The sequence below is a fragment of the Balaenoptera borealis genome (genome assembly GCF_965194805.1).
Source record: "Balaenoptera borealis genome assembly, chromosome: 15".
In the NCBI taxonomy this organism is placed as follows: Eukaryota; Metazoa; Chordata; class Mammalia; order Artiodactyla; family Balaenopteridae; genus Balaenoptera; species Balaenoptera borealis.
In genome coordinates, this window is record NC_138871.1 from 2,502,180 (window position 1) to 2,518,029 (window position 15,850).

At 53.3% G+C, this 15,850-nt stretch overlaps 1 protein-coding gene across 5 annotated transcripts in view; it reads left to right on the top strand.

Moving 5' to 3' along the window:
- Positions 1-15,850, top strand: part of FHL2 (four and a half LIM domains 2) — a 55,875-nt gene that overhangs the window by 36,517 nt on the left and 3,508 nt on the right. For 3 of the 5 annotated variants that reach the window (XM_082357474.1, XM_082357473.1, XM_082357470.1), the window contains exons 2-3: positions 4,905-5,081; positions 12,594-12,768. In XM_082357474.1, the coding sequence (XP_082213600.1) occupies positions 4,926-5,081; positions 12,594-12,768 (331 nt within the window). In that variant the 5' untranslated portion in view covers positions 4,905-4,925. Of the gene's footprint in view, positions 1-1,524; positions 1,623-4,537; positions 4,703-4,904; positions 5,082-12,593; positions 12,769-15,850 lie in introns of those variants that run through there. The other 2 variants (XM_082357471.1, XM_082357472.1) reach the window with 2 other exon arrangements.

Below are 15,850 nucleotides of genomic sequence, written 5' to 3' on the forward strand. Positions count from 1 at the left end.
TTGGTGAGGCTTGTGCTTCTTGGCCTGACCAGGCCCCATCCGGGGCTGTGCAGCTGTGTGTTCACATGGGTTTGGATCCAAACACAGTAAGAACAGTTCCACCCGCTGTGGAAGCAGCAGTGTATCTGGAAGGGGGAAGAGGCCAGAGGTGGAGGAGAAAGAATGCAGCTCAGGATCTGTTGCATTAGAAATTGTACCAGCATCGGACGCCAAGCCCCATTACATCTGGGGTTTGCTATGCACAGTGGGTTGTTCACATAAAACATTCCTCGTTTCCACTCTGGATGTTGCCTACATGTTTGTGCTCTGGGATATTTGTGTTCGCCCGCTGCCCATCCGTGTGTCCGTTCATTCCTTCCCCAGGTGTTTATGAAGCGCCTGACCCGTGTTTGTCACCTGGCGTGGCCCCAGTGACCCTAGGGCCCACCTTTGCGGGGCTTATGGTTGGGGGCTGTGGGGTGCACGGGCAGTCAGCATCCTGTGGTGTCACAAAAACACTGCATTTTCCAACACATTCTTCAGAAGAGCGAGCCCACATGCAACAGACCAATTTTCTTAATTCTCTCTGAAAAGCCCTGGATGTTGGTAAGCCATGGCGTTTCCCACCTGGGACCCCGGGTGGCATTTAAAGCTGGGCATGGCTTCTTCGGCACTGACTTACTGACGCTGCTTCCTGCTTGTGGGAAGGCTTTTGGGAGTGTTTGCAGATTTCTCTGGAGGAATCGAGGATGTTAGGGCAGTCTCCTGGAGCAGCGTGGATAGAGAAAGACGTGTGGGTTTCGAGGGGCAGGAGGCAAATGGCATCTTTGGGGTCAGATTAAAGTACGTAGTTGAGGAAAGGGAGCATTGAAGAGGGTGCTCCACGGACACTCGTGCGGCCCAAAGGGCCTCCTGTTCAGGAAACACCTGAAACTCTGCCCCTCCCTTGATTCCCAAGAAGTGTTTTCGGTTAAAAAAAAAAAATGCACGTGCTTCCTGGGCTCTAAACACCCTCCTTCCATCTCCCTACTCCTTGCTTTCTCTCCTTTCCCCACCTCTCCACTTCCTCTCCTCCTCCCTTTTCTTCTTGTTTCTCTTCTCTCTTCCCTCCCCTCCACCAGCCCGCAACTCCAGACACTGATAGTTCTTCAACCTGAGAAGATAAAAATAGCCCACACGTATAAGCCTGTGGACCTTGCAGATAGTCATTATTTTCCATGGGGGAGCCCTGCGCGTTGCTGCCCACTGCGCTCTGAACCCGTGTCCTTGCCTCTGACTCAGCGCAGGTGGAGAATGGGTTTTAATCGGAGATCAAAGCTCTCCCTGTCCCGCCACCCCAGGCCTGTCAGCACCCACCCCTCACCCTGGGACTTTGCTCTCCCAGCACTGTGGTCGGTGGCTGGGCCTGTGGCCACAGCTGTAAACTTGCCCCCTAAGATCCGGGTGTTTGTTCAGAGCCGAGGGGGATGACATCAGAGGATGACTTAACCCCGGGGGAGGGGTGAGAACTCCCCGACGCTGGGATTTGGGTTTGGTTCATGAATAACAAGTCAGCAGTCACACCTGCGGTCCAGATGTCTCCTCGCTTGCTGCTGCTTCATATTCTCAGCACCTGTGCACCAGGTGATGGGCAGGAGTGACAGGTAACCCGCGGGGAGGGATACGGCAGTTGAGAGAGGGTAAGCAGATTGTGCACAATTAGGTTAAAAAAAACCCCAAGATGTTCTGTTTTTTTTTTTTAATTAACTAATTAATTTATTTTCGGTGGCGTTGGGCTTTGTTGCCGCACGCGGGCTTTCTCTAGTTGTGGCGAGCGGGGGCTCCTCTTCGTTGCGGTGCGCGGGCTTCTCATTGCGGTGGCTTCTCTTGTGGAGCACGGGCTCTAGGGGTGCAGGCTTCAGTAGTTATGGCGCACAGGCTCAGTAGTTGTGGTGCATGGGCTCAGTAGTGGCACATTGGCTCTAGTGCACAGGCTCAGTAGTTGTGGCACATGGGTTCAGTAGTTGTGGCTCGCGGGCTCTAGAGCGCAGGCTCAGTAGCTGTGGTGCACGGGCTTAGTTGCTCCGCGGCATGTGGGATCTTCCCGGACCGGGGCTCGAACCCGTGTCCCCTGCGTTGGCAGGTGGATTCTTAACCACTGCACCACCAGGGAAGCCCAACCAGGCATTTTATAAGATTACAAAATGGAGTTATAGGAGGCGTCTAATGCAAGGCTATAGCTAAGTTTTTGCCATTAAAAAGAGGCTTAAGATGGATCGTATAACTTTAAATACACAATTTTGTATAATAGTTTTCTATTTGGTAGCATTTGATTAAAGAAGAATTGGTTTTAAACACTTTGTGGTGGAGGGGACGCTCTTAGTCTCCTCAGTAGCTCGTGGGCTACTGATTCTGACGCTCAGGGTTTGTGCTTCTTGTAACTTTGCTGGAAATGCGGCCAGATTTGTGTCCCTCTGCTCTGCCCCTCGTTAGTGATGGTCTCACTTTCCACCCCAACTTGTTGGTTTAAGCAGAAGTGCTGTCCTAGCCAATAAAACTGGAGTGACTTCTCAGAGGAGATAAGGAACAAGATGAGAGAGAGATCCACCAGCGTCCAAGACAGTTCTGCAGAAACGGGGGCTGTCGGACCCTCCGGGCAGGTCGCGGCCACACGGGTCCTCCTGGGAGTTGGTTTCAGTGATGGGGGCGTTGTCTCGGGGTCACCTCGGTCCCCTTCAGCTGACATGGAGGCCTGTGTGTTCTCACAGTTTACTCTGTTAAATGACTTCTGTCCCAGTCCTGCAGAGTTGGAGGAGGTAGAAAGCATATCCCAGGTCTGAGCACCACCAGGGCCTTACCTGGGACGACAACAGTTCCCCACTTCGACGGCTCCAGAGCACAGGAACGGTGCCCAGTGGGGCTGGTGCGGTCTGTGGTCTGTCGTCTCCTTTCCCCTGCAGGGCCTGCGCTTGTCCAAACCCACATGGAACCAACCACCTTTCCATTTAGATCGGGAGTTTCTTTTTTCCAAGTGAGATGGCTGTTTGGGAATGCTCATATGAATCTTCTGTTTTCATTAATATTCCTGGCCTCCAGTTTTTCCATCCATAAAATGAGGTAGTCATAGATAATCTCCCAAATTGTTTCCAGATTAAAAAATTTTATGATCTATAGCCCTATCTCCTTTCCTTGTTCTTATTTCAAATCCTCAAGTCATTATTCTTTAATTTGTGTGACCAGAACAGGCAAATAAGCTTCCACAGGTAAATGGCAGCCTTTATTCAAAAAATCTATATGTTGGAGGGACGGCGCTTAACTGCGATGAGCTAAATAAACGATGGCCACTTTCAAGGCCAGTAACTGAGGAATTACAGGAAAGCATTGCATCTTCTGCCAACATAGCCGCTGCAACCTGACGGTGGCCTTAGGACAAAGGATATTTACATGTTGTGTTTCAGAACAAAAATTCAAACGCTCAGGAGCCTCATCTTCTGATGTTATTGCAAGAATTTCCAGACAATGTTTTCTTTAACCCCAGGAAAAGCAATTCAGAGGGCTGGCTCTCGCCACATGTGTCCAGCTGCATGCTTCATACTTTTGGGAAAAAACTGTCCTAATAAACACAGAAGTAACCAAGTATGGATGCTTGAAAGCTGTCCATTTCTTTGCTTACAGTTGTCAGGATCTTATATACACAAGAGTACAAAATAAATAAACACTATCAAATTAGCTATTATCTCATAAACCAGGCAGCAATATTTCATTTGCATCCTGGGGTATTATTTTGGAATTTCACTCTGAAGTGGGTGGAAATGACTGAAAATGGAATCAAGTTTAATCAGAGTTTGTGAAACATCGCTCAGAGTTACACAGTCGACCTGTCTCCATATTTAATAATTTATAAAGCTTTTTCACTTGTAGCGAATCAAATATTGCCACTTGAGAAGATACTTCTAAAGAAGTTGGACCATGTTTCTAATGGCTCGGAGGCGTTTCTCCACCCCTAGTCTTCCCAGGGTAGACTGGCTCTTTCTGGGGTAGTGCTGACATGTTTGTGCAGGAATCACATGGGGGGGGAGGGGGAAACCTCCCGCCTTCCTCTGCCCCTACCCTGTCCTTTCTGCTCAGACACACACCACACTCATCCTGGAAAAATGCAGCTCGAGGTGTCGCCTGGAGTGGCCGTTGACTGCCGCCGTCACTGTGTTTCCCACCGTGATAATCCCTGTCCTTGGAAGCCAGCCTTTCCCTTTCTCCTGCTCCCTGGATACCTGGGCTGGGAGAGGATAGTCTTGTCATCTGGGAGGAATGAGGCCCCCGGGGCGGCTCCTCTTGGGCAGGGGCCGGGCGTGCTTCCCAGTGAAGCCGGGTCGAGGTGATGCTCTGACACCCCTCCCTTGGCTTCTGTGGTTTCTTCTTATTCAAATGCATGAATCATAAAGAGGAGCTCATGGAAAGTCTTTTTATAGCAATGAGCATATTGTTTTCTATCCCTGCTGTGCTATTTTGGGGGCAGGGAGAATGGGAAGATGTGAGGTTGCGTCCCACGTTTGAAGCAGGCACTCCTTTCCAGGGGATGAGGGCTCTGATGCCAGCTCTTTCTTGGGTCCAAAACTGAGATCACGTTTTCTGACATGGTCACCCAGAATTGGGACTTTTAAAAGAAGTGGAATGCACTCAGACACAGAACTGCCCCCAGCAAAGTTCTTAAAAGTATCATTGAAAATTAACACCCGCTTCAAGGGTGAGTGTCGATTGCTCACGCGGAGGATGTAGCCACCGATGGGAAAGGTGATGGGAAGGGTGACCCTCACCGAGCCTGTCCTTTGTCTCCTCCCTGGACACGGGCCATCGAGCACGCTCACTGAGCCTGTCCTTTGTCTCCTCCCTGGACACGGGCCATCGAGCACGCTCACCGAGCCTGTCCTTTGTCTCCTCCCTGGTAGGTGCAGAAATCTGGTGCCAGGATGACCGAGCGCTTCGACTGCCGCCACTGCGAGGACTCCCTCTTCGGCAGGAAGTACGTCCTGCGGGAGGAGCGGCCCTACTGCGTGGCCTGCTTCGAGGCCCTCTTCGCCAGCACGTGCGAGGAGTGCGGGAACCTGATCGGCTGCGACTGCAAGGTACCCGGCCCCTGGGCGTCCCCCAGCCCCGTGCCCCCCGCCCTCCCTCGGGCCTCCCAGCCCCCCTGGACACCCGCACTGGACTCCCTGAGAACCACACGCTTCTCAGCACGGTTGTGCTCACGTCCTGGTCCTCATCAGCCTGGACACTCTGCAGGCCCCTCTGCTGGGCTCGGACCCTCCACCGGCCTTTCCCAGCCGCCTCCCCACGGGCGTGGTCTCTGCCCGTCCCAGTCCCGCTGCCCCTGGTCGGGGCTTTTCCAGGACGTGTGCGCCGAGCCTCCCAGGTCCACCTGTGATGGCCCCGTGGTCCGCATCCTTACCCAACCAGCCACCTGCCGCCCAATCCCGTGCTCCCCCGAGGGCAGCGCTCTCCCTCCTGGGCTGACTCGTGGGGCAGGTGCAGGCGGTCAGTGTTGGCGCAGCGAGTGTGCACGTGGGAGAGCCGGCGCCCACCCCCGGCTGGAGGGGCTGAGAGGCCCTGCCTGCACTGGGGCGTCAGGGGAGCTTGTCTTCTTCGTGGGGAGGGTCAGGATGTGTGGCTGCCGGCTGAGCAGGTAGGGCTGGCTCTGCTGGGGGCGATCCGGAGTGGTCCAGCGCGTGTCTGCCCTATTTCTGTCGCATCCGTCCTTCCCATGACGGTCAGTAAGCAGCCGGCTTACTGGCGCTAGGTGTTCAGTGACAGTCGAGGGATAATTCCCGTCTTACGGGGAAGAAGCCTTTGCCCTGAGCAGAGACAAAGGGTGTGGGATGGCCCCACTTGAGCCCGAGCAGTGGCACGTGGAGCGGAAGGGACACGGGACTCGGCACCTGTCCCGCGGAAGCCTTAAAGCATCCAGGGCCTTGGCTACGACCACGAGCAAAAGTAGCTGGTCCTGCTTGTCTGAAAGCCGCCCGCCCTCCGACCTCCAGCTCTGTGTGATGTGTGTCCGAGTCCCTCTGCCTTCATCTCCAGGCCAGGCACAAGAGCTCAGACACCACGCTGCCCCGTTCCATCCTAGCTCTGGGTCTCACTGGCCGTGTGATCGCGGGCCCATGGCTTGACCCCTCTGTGCCCGTCTGCACGTTTATAAAAGGGAGCTACAACAAGGGAGGCTGCGTCATGGGTTCTCGTGGTGTGTAGCTATCACGCAATCAGTGCCCTGAGGAGCAGCTGATGGTGTGGAAAACTCCAACCCCCTCTAGTCTTCCGACTGCTTCCCTGCAATTTGCTCCCTCCCCCTGCCTCTCGAAGCTTCGCCCTGTCTCTTTTATCAGTTTTCACTAGAGAAACATCAATAAAGATGTCCGCTTTGAGGAAGAACTAAGAAGCAGAGAAAACAATTATTATTTTATAAAGGCTTTACCTGGAAAAGACATAAGTAGGTGAGAGGTTCAGATATCATTCTGACAAACAACTGTGGTTTAAAGGAGACGTTTTGGAGATTTAGGGCTCATCATCCTTGCCCCGGGGGCTAAAGTAAAAACAAAAGCGAAATCACTGATCATTTCTTCAGTACGATTTAGTGGGCAGACCCTTGAAACTAGTTATCCTGCAGCACATGCCTTAGGAGCAGATAAACAAGAATTCCCCAAATGGGGCCAAAATCAACAAGAGTGCTGCAAAGTCAGGCGTCAATCACGCTGAACTTTTCAACCCGGATAACGGTTCACTCTCTGGAGTTACGCCACGTGATTCTGCGCACGTGGGAAGGGAAAAGATGTGAACTTGCAGTTAGACCTTGCCACTTGGGGCTTCTGAATACCTGGAACGGCTTTCTTGGCTTTCAGAAGTAATTACGCAGTTGGTTTTGTGGAGGCAGTGATGGCAGGAAAAATGTGCCCGCACCTGGGGAAGAGGGGCCCCAGCCTGGCAGGCGGGGTGCTGGGCAGAGCTGGCGGGTCTGGTGGCCCTTCTCTCGTCTGAAAATAGCAGGGGCGCCACAAGCCCCACTTGGGTCTCCCTCCGAAGGACATGGGTGTATAACCTAAAATGCTGCAAGCCACCGGGGATTAGGCTGATGTTGTGGGTATCGGCTGACTTTCAAATGAGGTAGGCAGGACTTCAGGATGACCTGCTTCCGTAGGTAGCTTACCTGTGTTTGAGCATCATTTCTATGCAGACTCTCTTTCTGTTCTTTTTTTCCGTTTAGTTAACTCTGAGGAAATGCTGTCATCTCCAGGGGTAAAAATCATTCATTTGTATGGCCAGGGGAATAGTTGACAACAGGTAATACAAATAAAAATGTATGATCCTCTGACCTTATGCTCTTCCGGAAATTTTTCCTGGACACCTGTGGATACCAGCAAAATATATGTTTTTTTTGCCTGATTACAGATGTTTTTCGGGGGATAGGTCTACCTAAGTCCCGGGCTTCAAAAAGTCAAGAAACCAAAGAAAAGATAAGCTGGGCCAGTACTCAGAGGTGGCTGCTGGCCCCTCGCATCAGCAAATTGGTGCCTTTAGCAAACTCTGGGCCGCAAACCTGGCTCAGACTTTGGGTTTTCCGTGTCTCTGCGAGCAGCGCCATAAAGTCAGACGGGCCTCCAAACCCACCCACCCGCGTGCCTGGAGGGGGCCGCGAAGAGGAAGAGGTGATAACAGTCAAAGGACCTTCTGCAGGTCTAAAACCAGCATTGGGGGCTTCCCTGGTGGTGCAGTGGTTAAGAATCCGCCTGCCAATGCAGGGGACATGGGTTCGAGCCCTGGTCCAGGAAGATCCCACATGCCGCGAAGCGACTAAGCCTGTGTGCCACAACTACTGAGCCTGCGCTCTAGAGCCCACGAGCCACAACTACTGAAGCCCGCGCGCCTAGAGCCTGTGCTCCGCAACAAGAGAAGCCACCGCAATGAGAAGCCTGCACACCGCAACGAAGAGTAGCCCCCGCTCACCACAGCTAGAGAAAGCCTGCGTGCAGCAACGAAGACCCGACGCAGCCAAAAGTTAAAAATAAATAAATAGTAAAAATAAATTTAAAAACCAAGTAAACAGGTCCCCTTGAGGGCACACCTGGGACAGGCCTGCACAGCGTCGTTCTTCAAGGATTTGAAAGGATGTGCAGTTGGGGACATGGTAGCCTGACAGTCTCAGAGTGCAGAACACCTTTTCAAAGCGCTGAGGACGAATAACACGGCAGATCCACCGATGAGGTGAAATCCCGTGGATTTGAGGACCGGCTAGTTTGGGAATCAGCATCTGAGTTTCCCCCAGCCCAGGAGGGATAGACAGGGTGTAAAGGAGGGTGAGGGAACCCCCTGCCCACAGCTGCCTTCGTTAACTGGTGGGCGAGGGGGTGCTCCAGGCCGCTGACCCCCCACTGCGGCTCAGCTGAGGTCTCAACGAGGGCACATTCAAAGCAAAGCCACAAGCGCTTCCCATATTAGGAATATTTCTGAAATGGAAAAATATAAATTCTGAAAGGAAGTGTTTGGGCCTTATCTTACCTTGTGTATCAGACATTTTACTGCAATTTATGACATTCTGCGTGCATAAGATTAGCATTGGTCTTTTTTCTGGGACGTGTCAAAGATTTTTTTTCTTCCTTTTTGTTGTTTCTCCCCTTCATGCTCTCTCTCTACAGAACCTGAAAACCAGGGTATTTCTAGGACATTTCCAAGTTCTTGAAAGTCAGTCAGTGCGTCCATATGTCTTAGCCTTGAACCTCCAGCATCTAAATGGTATCTTTGGGGACCATCTGGCATACTCGACACATAACAGAATTAAGTGAGACGAGACTAGCTCGGTACTAAAAACCAAAACTAAAACTCCGTTTGGAGCCGTGAGCACCAGAGGTGGAAAGAGCCGCTAGGAACCCAGCATTACACACGAGCATTCAGAGCCGCCGTGCGTTTCGGTTCAGGCACCGGGTTGAATCAACCTAACCTAACCTGGAGCCTTGGCCTTTCTGTGCCGTTTTCCGGTCCGTCCCCACGAGCCCCGAGCCCCCAAAGCCAGTGGCATTTCCCACCTCTGCGCCCACAGGGCATGGACTCTGCAGAAGTGAGTTCAGGAGGAGGTGGTGACGTGAATTATCAACTTGACTCAGACTCGCTTTTCAGGACCCCACAAGAGAAGGAGGATTACCGGGAAACCCGACAGCACAGCAGCAGATGAGGGCTTCCGTGTGTGGTCCTGAACGAGCTGCATGATGTGGGCTTTTCCGGGGGTGCCCGCGGGGGTGGCACCAGGGGCACAGCGTCCTGCAGGGCCAGCATCACTCATGGCCACGCAGGCGTCACCGAGCGGCTGGTGCCCGCGCGGGGCCTCACAGCCGAGGGGGCGGAGGGGCGGGCCTCCCGAGGTCAGGCACGGGCACGGGGTGAGAGAGGAGACTGGGGCAGAGGGTGAGGCTGGGCGAGCTTGCCGAGACCTGCTTGCAGAGATGCTCCCGGGCCGCACGTCAGCAGGAGGGATGCAAGAAACGGGGTTCACGGCGTCTTGGCATTGTTACGTTAAACTTGCTCACCTATCAAATGGGAATAAACCTTATTCCGTGGGGTTACTGTGCGGCTGAAATCAAGGAAGAGGAGACTAAGAATTTTAGAATCAGAAGGGCTGCGGAGGCTGAAAGCACTGTACAGAGCAGTGACTGAGCCAGGAGCTCGGAGCTTAGGTGAGGGCGTCCGTTCCATCCCCGTCTTCACGGGTAAATGTGATCTCAGCAAGTGACGCTTCGGGGCACCTGCTGTCACCACGAGCTGGCATCTAAGACCGACATTAATCGAGCCGTTACAATGTGCCAGGACCGTTGTCAGTGCTTCACCATCATCCCTGTTTCCCCGGGCGGATCTGAGGCTGGGAGAGGTCAGGTGACGCACCCCCAGCCCCACGGCAGGTACGTACGTGGCAGAGCCAGGGTTTGAGTCTGGAGCCGTCTGCTTTAAGTGCTGGGATGAAATACATCAGGCGTTTCAGACACTGTGCTCCTGGGTCCCCGAGGGCACTGGTGGCACAGCAGGTGTGCAGGGCGGTGCCCGGAGGGCAGTCACCGCTGGCTGCAGCTGGAACAGGGGTGGATGGTTCCAGTTCCCCACGGCCCCACCCTCGACAGTGACGCTAGCTTGTTCAGAGACGTTTGTGACTCACCAAGGCTTCTGAGAGCAGGAGCGTGGGTTGGTATTTGTCTCGAGGAGAAACATTTCATCAGAAGGTTTGAGAATTATCAAATGCCCCTGAATGCACATTTCAGGGCTATGGAGTGTTAATGCAGAAACTGTGTGTGTGTGTGTGTGTGTGTGCGCGCGCGCGCACGCGCGCGTCTGAGAGGGGCAGACAAGGGAGCAGCTGTGTGAGGGTCACGGTGCTCCAGGGAAGGGACGGCTGGTAACTCAGCTGCGCCGGCATCCGGGAAGGACAGAGACTAGCTCCCTGGGGCGGGATGGGGGTGGGACCAGGAAGGGGGGATGTTTCCATGTGGCTGCTGTTAACCAGCCTGGAGGGCTAGGCAGAAGCCAGGGCGTGAGCAGTCCTTCCCTCGAATACAGGACGCGGGACGCAGGACAGCAAGTGACCAAGTGACCAGCAGCCTCGGGAGAGTGGAGCTGGGCCTCCAGAAGGTCTAGAAGTCCTGCCTGGGTGCTTAGGGTCTCATCAGGACAGGGTGGTGGTACCCAGATTTCGAGGGAACTTTCTAGTGTCAGATGTCTGTCAACACATGAGCTCTTGTCAACCTAGCTGATGTGTTTTCATGCCGGAAACGTTCACCGTAGGCAAGTGGATTTCTGCAGTGCTTTTGAGCCACGAGATCGTTTTAAATGAGCTTTCCCCTGACCGTCCAGTCACCTAACGATGCGCGGCGCTGTCCTCCTATGGGACTCGCTAACCAGGGCAACTGGCGACAGCTGGTGGCTTCGCTCTCACGATGTCGTCCGTGGAGGGTCCCCCCTGGGCTGTGTTGAAGGTCAGGCCCCAAAGGCAGATGTCCTTGGACTTGGCTTCCTTTCTTCCCCGTTCACTCGCAGCCTCGCTGTCCCCTGCCCTGCCCTCCCGGGCTCGCAGCTCAGAGGGGTGGGGCTCACGGAGGGGACCTGCTGAACTTCTGGAAGGGTGCTTTCCACATGCCACGTGATAATCAAAACTTATTTTTTAATTGTGGTAAAATACACATAACAAAATGTGCCATCTTAACTGTTTGGAAGTGTACAGTTCAGTGGTGCTAAGTACCTACACTCTGTTGTGCGACCATCCACCTCCAGAACCATTTCATCTTGTAAAACTGAAGCTCTGTCCCCACTAACACCCGCACTGCCCCAGCCCTGGGTACCCACCCTGCTGCTTCCTGTCTCTGAACTTACCTCCTCCAGGACCTCATATAAGTGGAATGATTCAGTATTTGTCTTTTTCTGACTGACTTATTTCACTTAGCATGTTCTCAGAGTTCATCCATGTTGTAGAGTGTGTCAGAATTTGTTTCCCTTGTGAGGCGGAATAATAGTCCATGTTTATCCATCATCTGTGGATGGACGCTGGGGTGGCTTCCACCTTTTGGCTGCTGTGAATGTGGGTCTGCAGATTCCTTCTTTTGGTTCTTTGGGGCATATACCCAGAATTGGAATTGCTGGATCATATGGTAATTCTCTTTTTAATTTTTTGAGGAACTGCCATACTGTTTTCCATACAAGAAACTGTTAAATGCATTTATTCTATAATCAGTGTTATAACAGTGATCCCATGATCAAAAACTCCTACTCTTCTTAAATTAGGCTGATTACTGTTCTTAGTTGACAGGGCATTATTTATTTAATTATTTAAATTTTTTGGCCACGACGCTTGTATCATGTGGGATATTAGTTCCCCGAGCAGGAATTGAACCTGTGCCCCCTGCAGGGAAGCACGGAGTCTTAACCACTGGACCACCAGGGAATTCCCAGCGGACGGGACTTTAAATGGTTTGTTCGACTTTCAAAGTCTCAACAAAGACAGTGCTGAATTGCATTCATTCATTTGGCCTCCTTGGTCCAGCCCGGCGGGAACTCTCCCAGCCGGCTGCCTGGAGCCGCGGCACAGCTCCGCCCGGCGCCCCTCTGTCTTGCCCTCCTGGTCTGTGCCCTTTCTCTGCCCAGCTCACTGTATCCTCGGGTCTTCGACGCTCAGCTGATGGCACCTACTGGATCTCTCCTGACCTGCTTTCCACCAGGTTGACCCAGGGCCCCATCCTCAGGCTCTGCCTCTGAGCTTCCCAGCAGCCCGGGCTCCCTCCCGCGGGGATCACAGCCATCATCCAGCACAGTTGGGTTTGCCCAGCGTCCTCGCGGCCAGAGGACTCCCGGGGTCTGTGTGTCCAGGAGAAGCGCTGACGAGTTTCATGTGCCGTTTCTCTTTCTTACGGTCCCCAAGGGAAAGGCACTCGTTTTTCAGACGCATCTCGCACACACCCCCGTCTAAACAGTGGCCCCAAGAACAGCAAGGGAAGCATCCTACCTGACTCATTCCAGCCCCTCGTTGCCCATTTGCCCCCCTCGCTGTGGGTCCAGCAGAGCCCACGCCCCCGGCCCCTCTCACGTCTCACGTCTCGTGTGCTCTGGGCCTGCAGGACTTGTCCTACAAGGACCGGCACTGGCACGAGGCCTGTTTCCACTGCTCGCGGTGCAGGGGGTCCCTTGTGGACAAGCCGTTCGCTGCCAAGGAGGACCAGCTGCTCTGCACCGACTGCTACTCGCAGGAGTACTCGTCCCGCTGCCAGGAGTGCAAGAAGAGCATCATGCCAGGTGGGCACCCAGCCGCTGCCTCCCTCCCGCCTGCCTCCGCAGAGACAGAGAGTGTCTGCGCGTGCGTGTGAATGTGCGTGTGCGCGCTTCCCCCGCCCCCTCTGCCTCCGTCCCGCCCACCCCCGCAGAGCGTGCGCGCGTGGGCACGCGTGAGTGCGTGCGCGTGCGTGTGTGCGCGTGCTTCCCCCGCCCTCTCCGCGCCCTCTGCGCACGCGCGGAATTCCTGCCCCGTTGGTTACTGCCGCAAATGGGTGCTGGGCCGAGAGCTGGGCGCTGTGCCCTCATGCAGGTTACCTTCCCGGCAGGCTCGGCGGCAGCTGCGTCCAGTGCCAAGGCCAGTGATGGGTGACCTGTCTGTTGGTGGGGGAGGATGGGACTGTGTCCCTTGCTCTTTGGGGGGACTTTAGTTTCTTTGTTTTATGGCAGAGAGGAATCTTTCATTTTAAAGAACAGAGTGGACAAAAATACTTAATGGAATTCTTCAATACAGAATTTAAAAAACGAATCTTGTTAGACACGCACACAGTGCGGGCAAGAAGAGACTAAGATTTGGACCTTGGATGGTTCATCGGCTACTTAGGGTCAGTGACGTCCTCTGTGTGACCAGTAAGGGGTGGCTGGACGGTATAGCCTTGCCAGATTTAGCAAATAAAATACAGGACTCCCAGACAAATCGGAATTTCAGCTAATCCCACCTGGGACCTCGGTAATCTGGCATCCCTACCAGAGAGCCACCTAAAACCGGGAGAGGACTCCGTCCATTGACCGTCTTTGGGGATGTGGCCTCCGAATCAGGCTCAGGCTGGGGGAGTGGGGGTCAGGGTCACAGGCCGGGACCCCCAGCTCTTAGGAAGCTCAATACAGCTGTGCAGGGAGCCCTCAAATTGCCCTGGAAGGCATCTGTCCTCAAGACAGCTTCTTTGGTAGATACGCTTCCTTTAGTCCTGGGAAAGTTTAGAATTAAGGGCACACATATAAAGAGAATCCAACCCAGAGCAATAATAGTGTGTTAAATAATCTGGTAAAGTGTGGGTGAAGTGTAGAAAAAATTTCATCTAAAGAGTAAATTAACCTTATGATGCTGACTGAAAGTGTGCAATCAAGTAAGTGATTTAGGCTTGTGGTTTTACACTGGAATTTTCTTAATTTGTAAATGGTTTTGACGCTTAAGATATTTTAGGATTCATCATATTTATAAGTTTAATTCATTTCAACAACAATTACTTAAGAACTTGAGGGACTTCCCTGGCGGTCCAGTGGTAAACAATCCGCCCTCCAATGCAGCGGATGAGGGTTTGATCCCTGGTTGAGGAACTAAGATCCCACATGCCCCGGGGCAACTAAGTCCACGCGCTGCAACTACTGAGCCTGAGCGCCTCAACAAGAGAGCTCGAGTGCCGCAGACTACAGAGCCCACGCGCTCTGGAGCCCGTGTGCCACAGCTAGAGAGAAGCCCGAGCGCACCAACAAAAGATCCTGAATGCCGCAACTAAGACCCAACGCAGCCAAACAAATAAATAAAAGAAATAAAAGAAAAGAAAAATAGGGGTTACTTTAAAAAAAAAAAAAAAGGAGGAACAACTTGAGGTCCAGTTTGCTAGTTGAGGCTTGGTTTGCTAGTTGAGGTTCTTAAAAGGCATGTCAAATACATTAAATTTTCAAGTGTCCTTTTAAAGGAGTTCATTTCACTACATTGGTGAATGGAACTGAACACAAAGAAATGCACTTTAAAAGTAATTTTTAGAATTCTCTGTATTCATGAATGCAGGATAAAGATGTGCAGGATGAACTTCAACTGAGGGTTTTGAATTTTCAGCTTCAATAGAATGAATGTCCATTTGTAGAAACCAAGGTGCCCTGCTGAGTCCTCCTAGTCTGCACAGCGGCTGGGGTCACACTGACACGTGAAGAGAATCAAAGCTACAGGGGTAATTTAGAGTCAGACTCCTGACTCCGCGGGGAGACTGAGCAGTGAGGATGCCCAGCTGCCTGGACCCGAGCTGTGGGCCACACGTTTGGGGAAAGGCACAGCTTCCCAGGGTAACAGCCTGCAAATTCCAGATTGGGAAGAAAGATATTAACTGCCGCTTTGACAAGGACAAATATATGTCTATCTTAGAGTAGAAGGTGGATTTTTCTTGATTCTGGCAGGCTGGTCTCAAGACGATGCCCTCCTCCTCCCCAGGGATGTGCATCTCACCATCTCTGCCGTAGGGGGTTTTAGGTAGAAACGGTGGAGAAGCCTGGCTGGTACCTCCTGTGACAGAGGCACAAGCCCAGAGAAGGGCAGCCAGGAAAGGGAGCCTTGGGGCCGTCACCTTTGAGCAGTCTTGAAGGTCAAGCTGATTTTAACAGATGGAGAAGTCAGGAGAGGAAACGGACCGGGCACCAGAGGCAGGGTGCCTGGAAAAGGCCTGGTGTGTGGAAAAAAAAAAAAAAAATGCAAGCACTAGATACTTTTTTTTAAAAACCAAAAAAACAAACCTAGACCTGAGCACTAGCTTCCTTCCTTGGTCTGATTTTAGAAAGTGCTACAACCAAATCAAGGTGAAAGCAGTGCAGACCGTCAGTGTGGCTTCTGCACCGAAATCAGATAGAGGACAAGCGGCCCCCGCTCAGTGCAAAGCTCACCCCCCTGCCCACACCTGCAAGTCACCAACCGCGGTGCACGGCTCCGTCCCCACCCAGGGAGGCTGAGCCCCACCTAGCAGGTGCACCACGGCCTCCGGGCAGGGTCACGCTGTCACCAGGCCTTCACCGGGTTCCTCGCTTGCTCCTTTGAATCAGAAAACGACACCCCTTCCACCAGGCGGTGGACTCTGTCCGAGGCGCGTCCTCATCCGCAGCCCGTGAGAAGGAGCTTTGCCGCCCTCTGCTGGCGATGCTGCACAAGGACCACACGGTCTGCGCCCAACCCCCTGGGGCTGCGGGGTGCCGGCGGGCGCCCTCCCACGGACCTGGGACGGGACAGTACCCCGAGCTCTGGGGTGGACAGAGGACTGTCCTTCAGAACGTGCAGAAGGCACGCGTGGTCTGGCCTGGGGCCTTTAGTGAGAATCACGATGGTCCTCCTTTCTCCCCG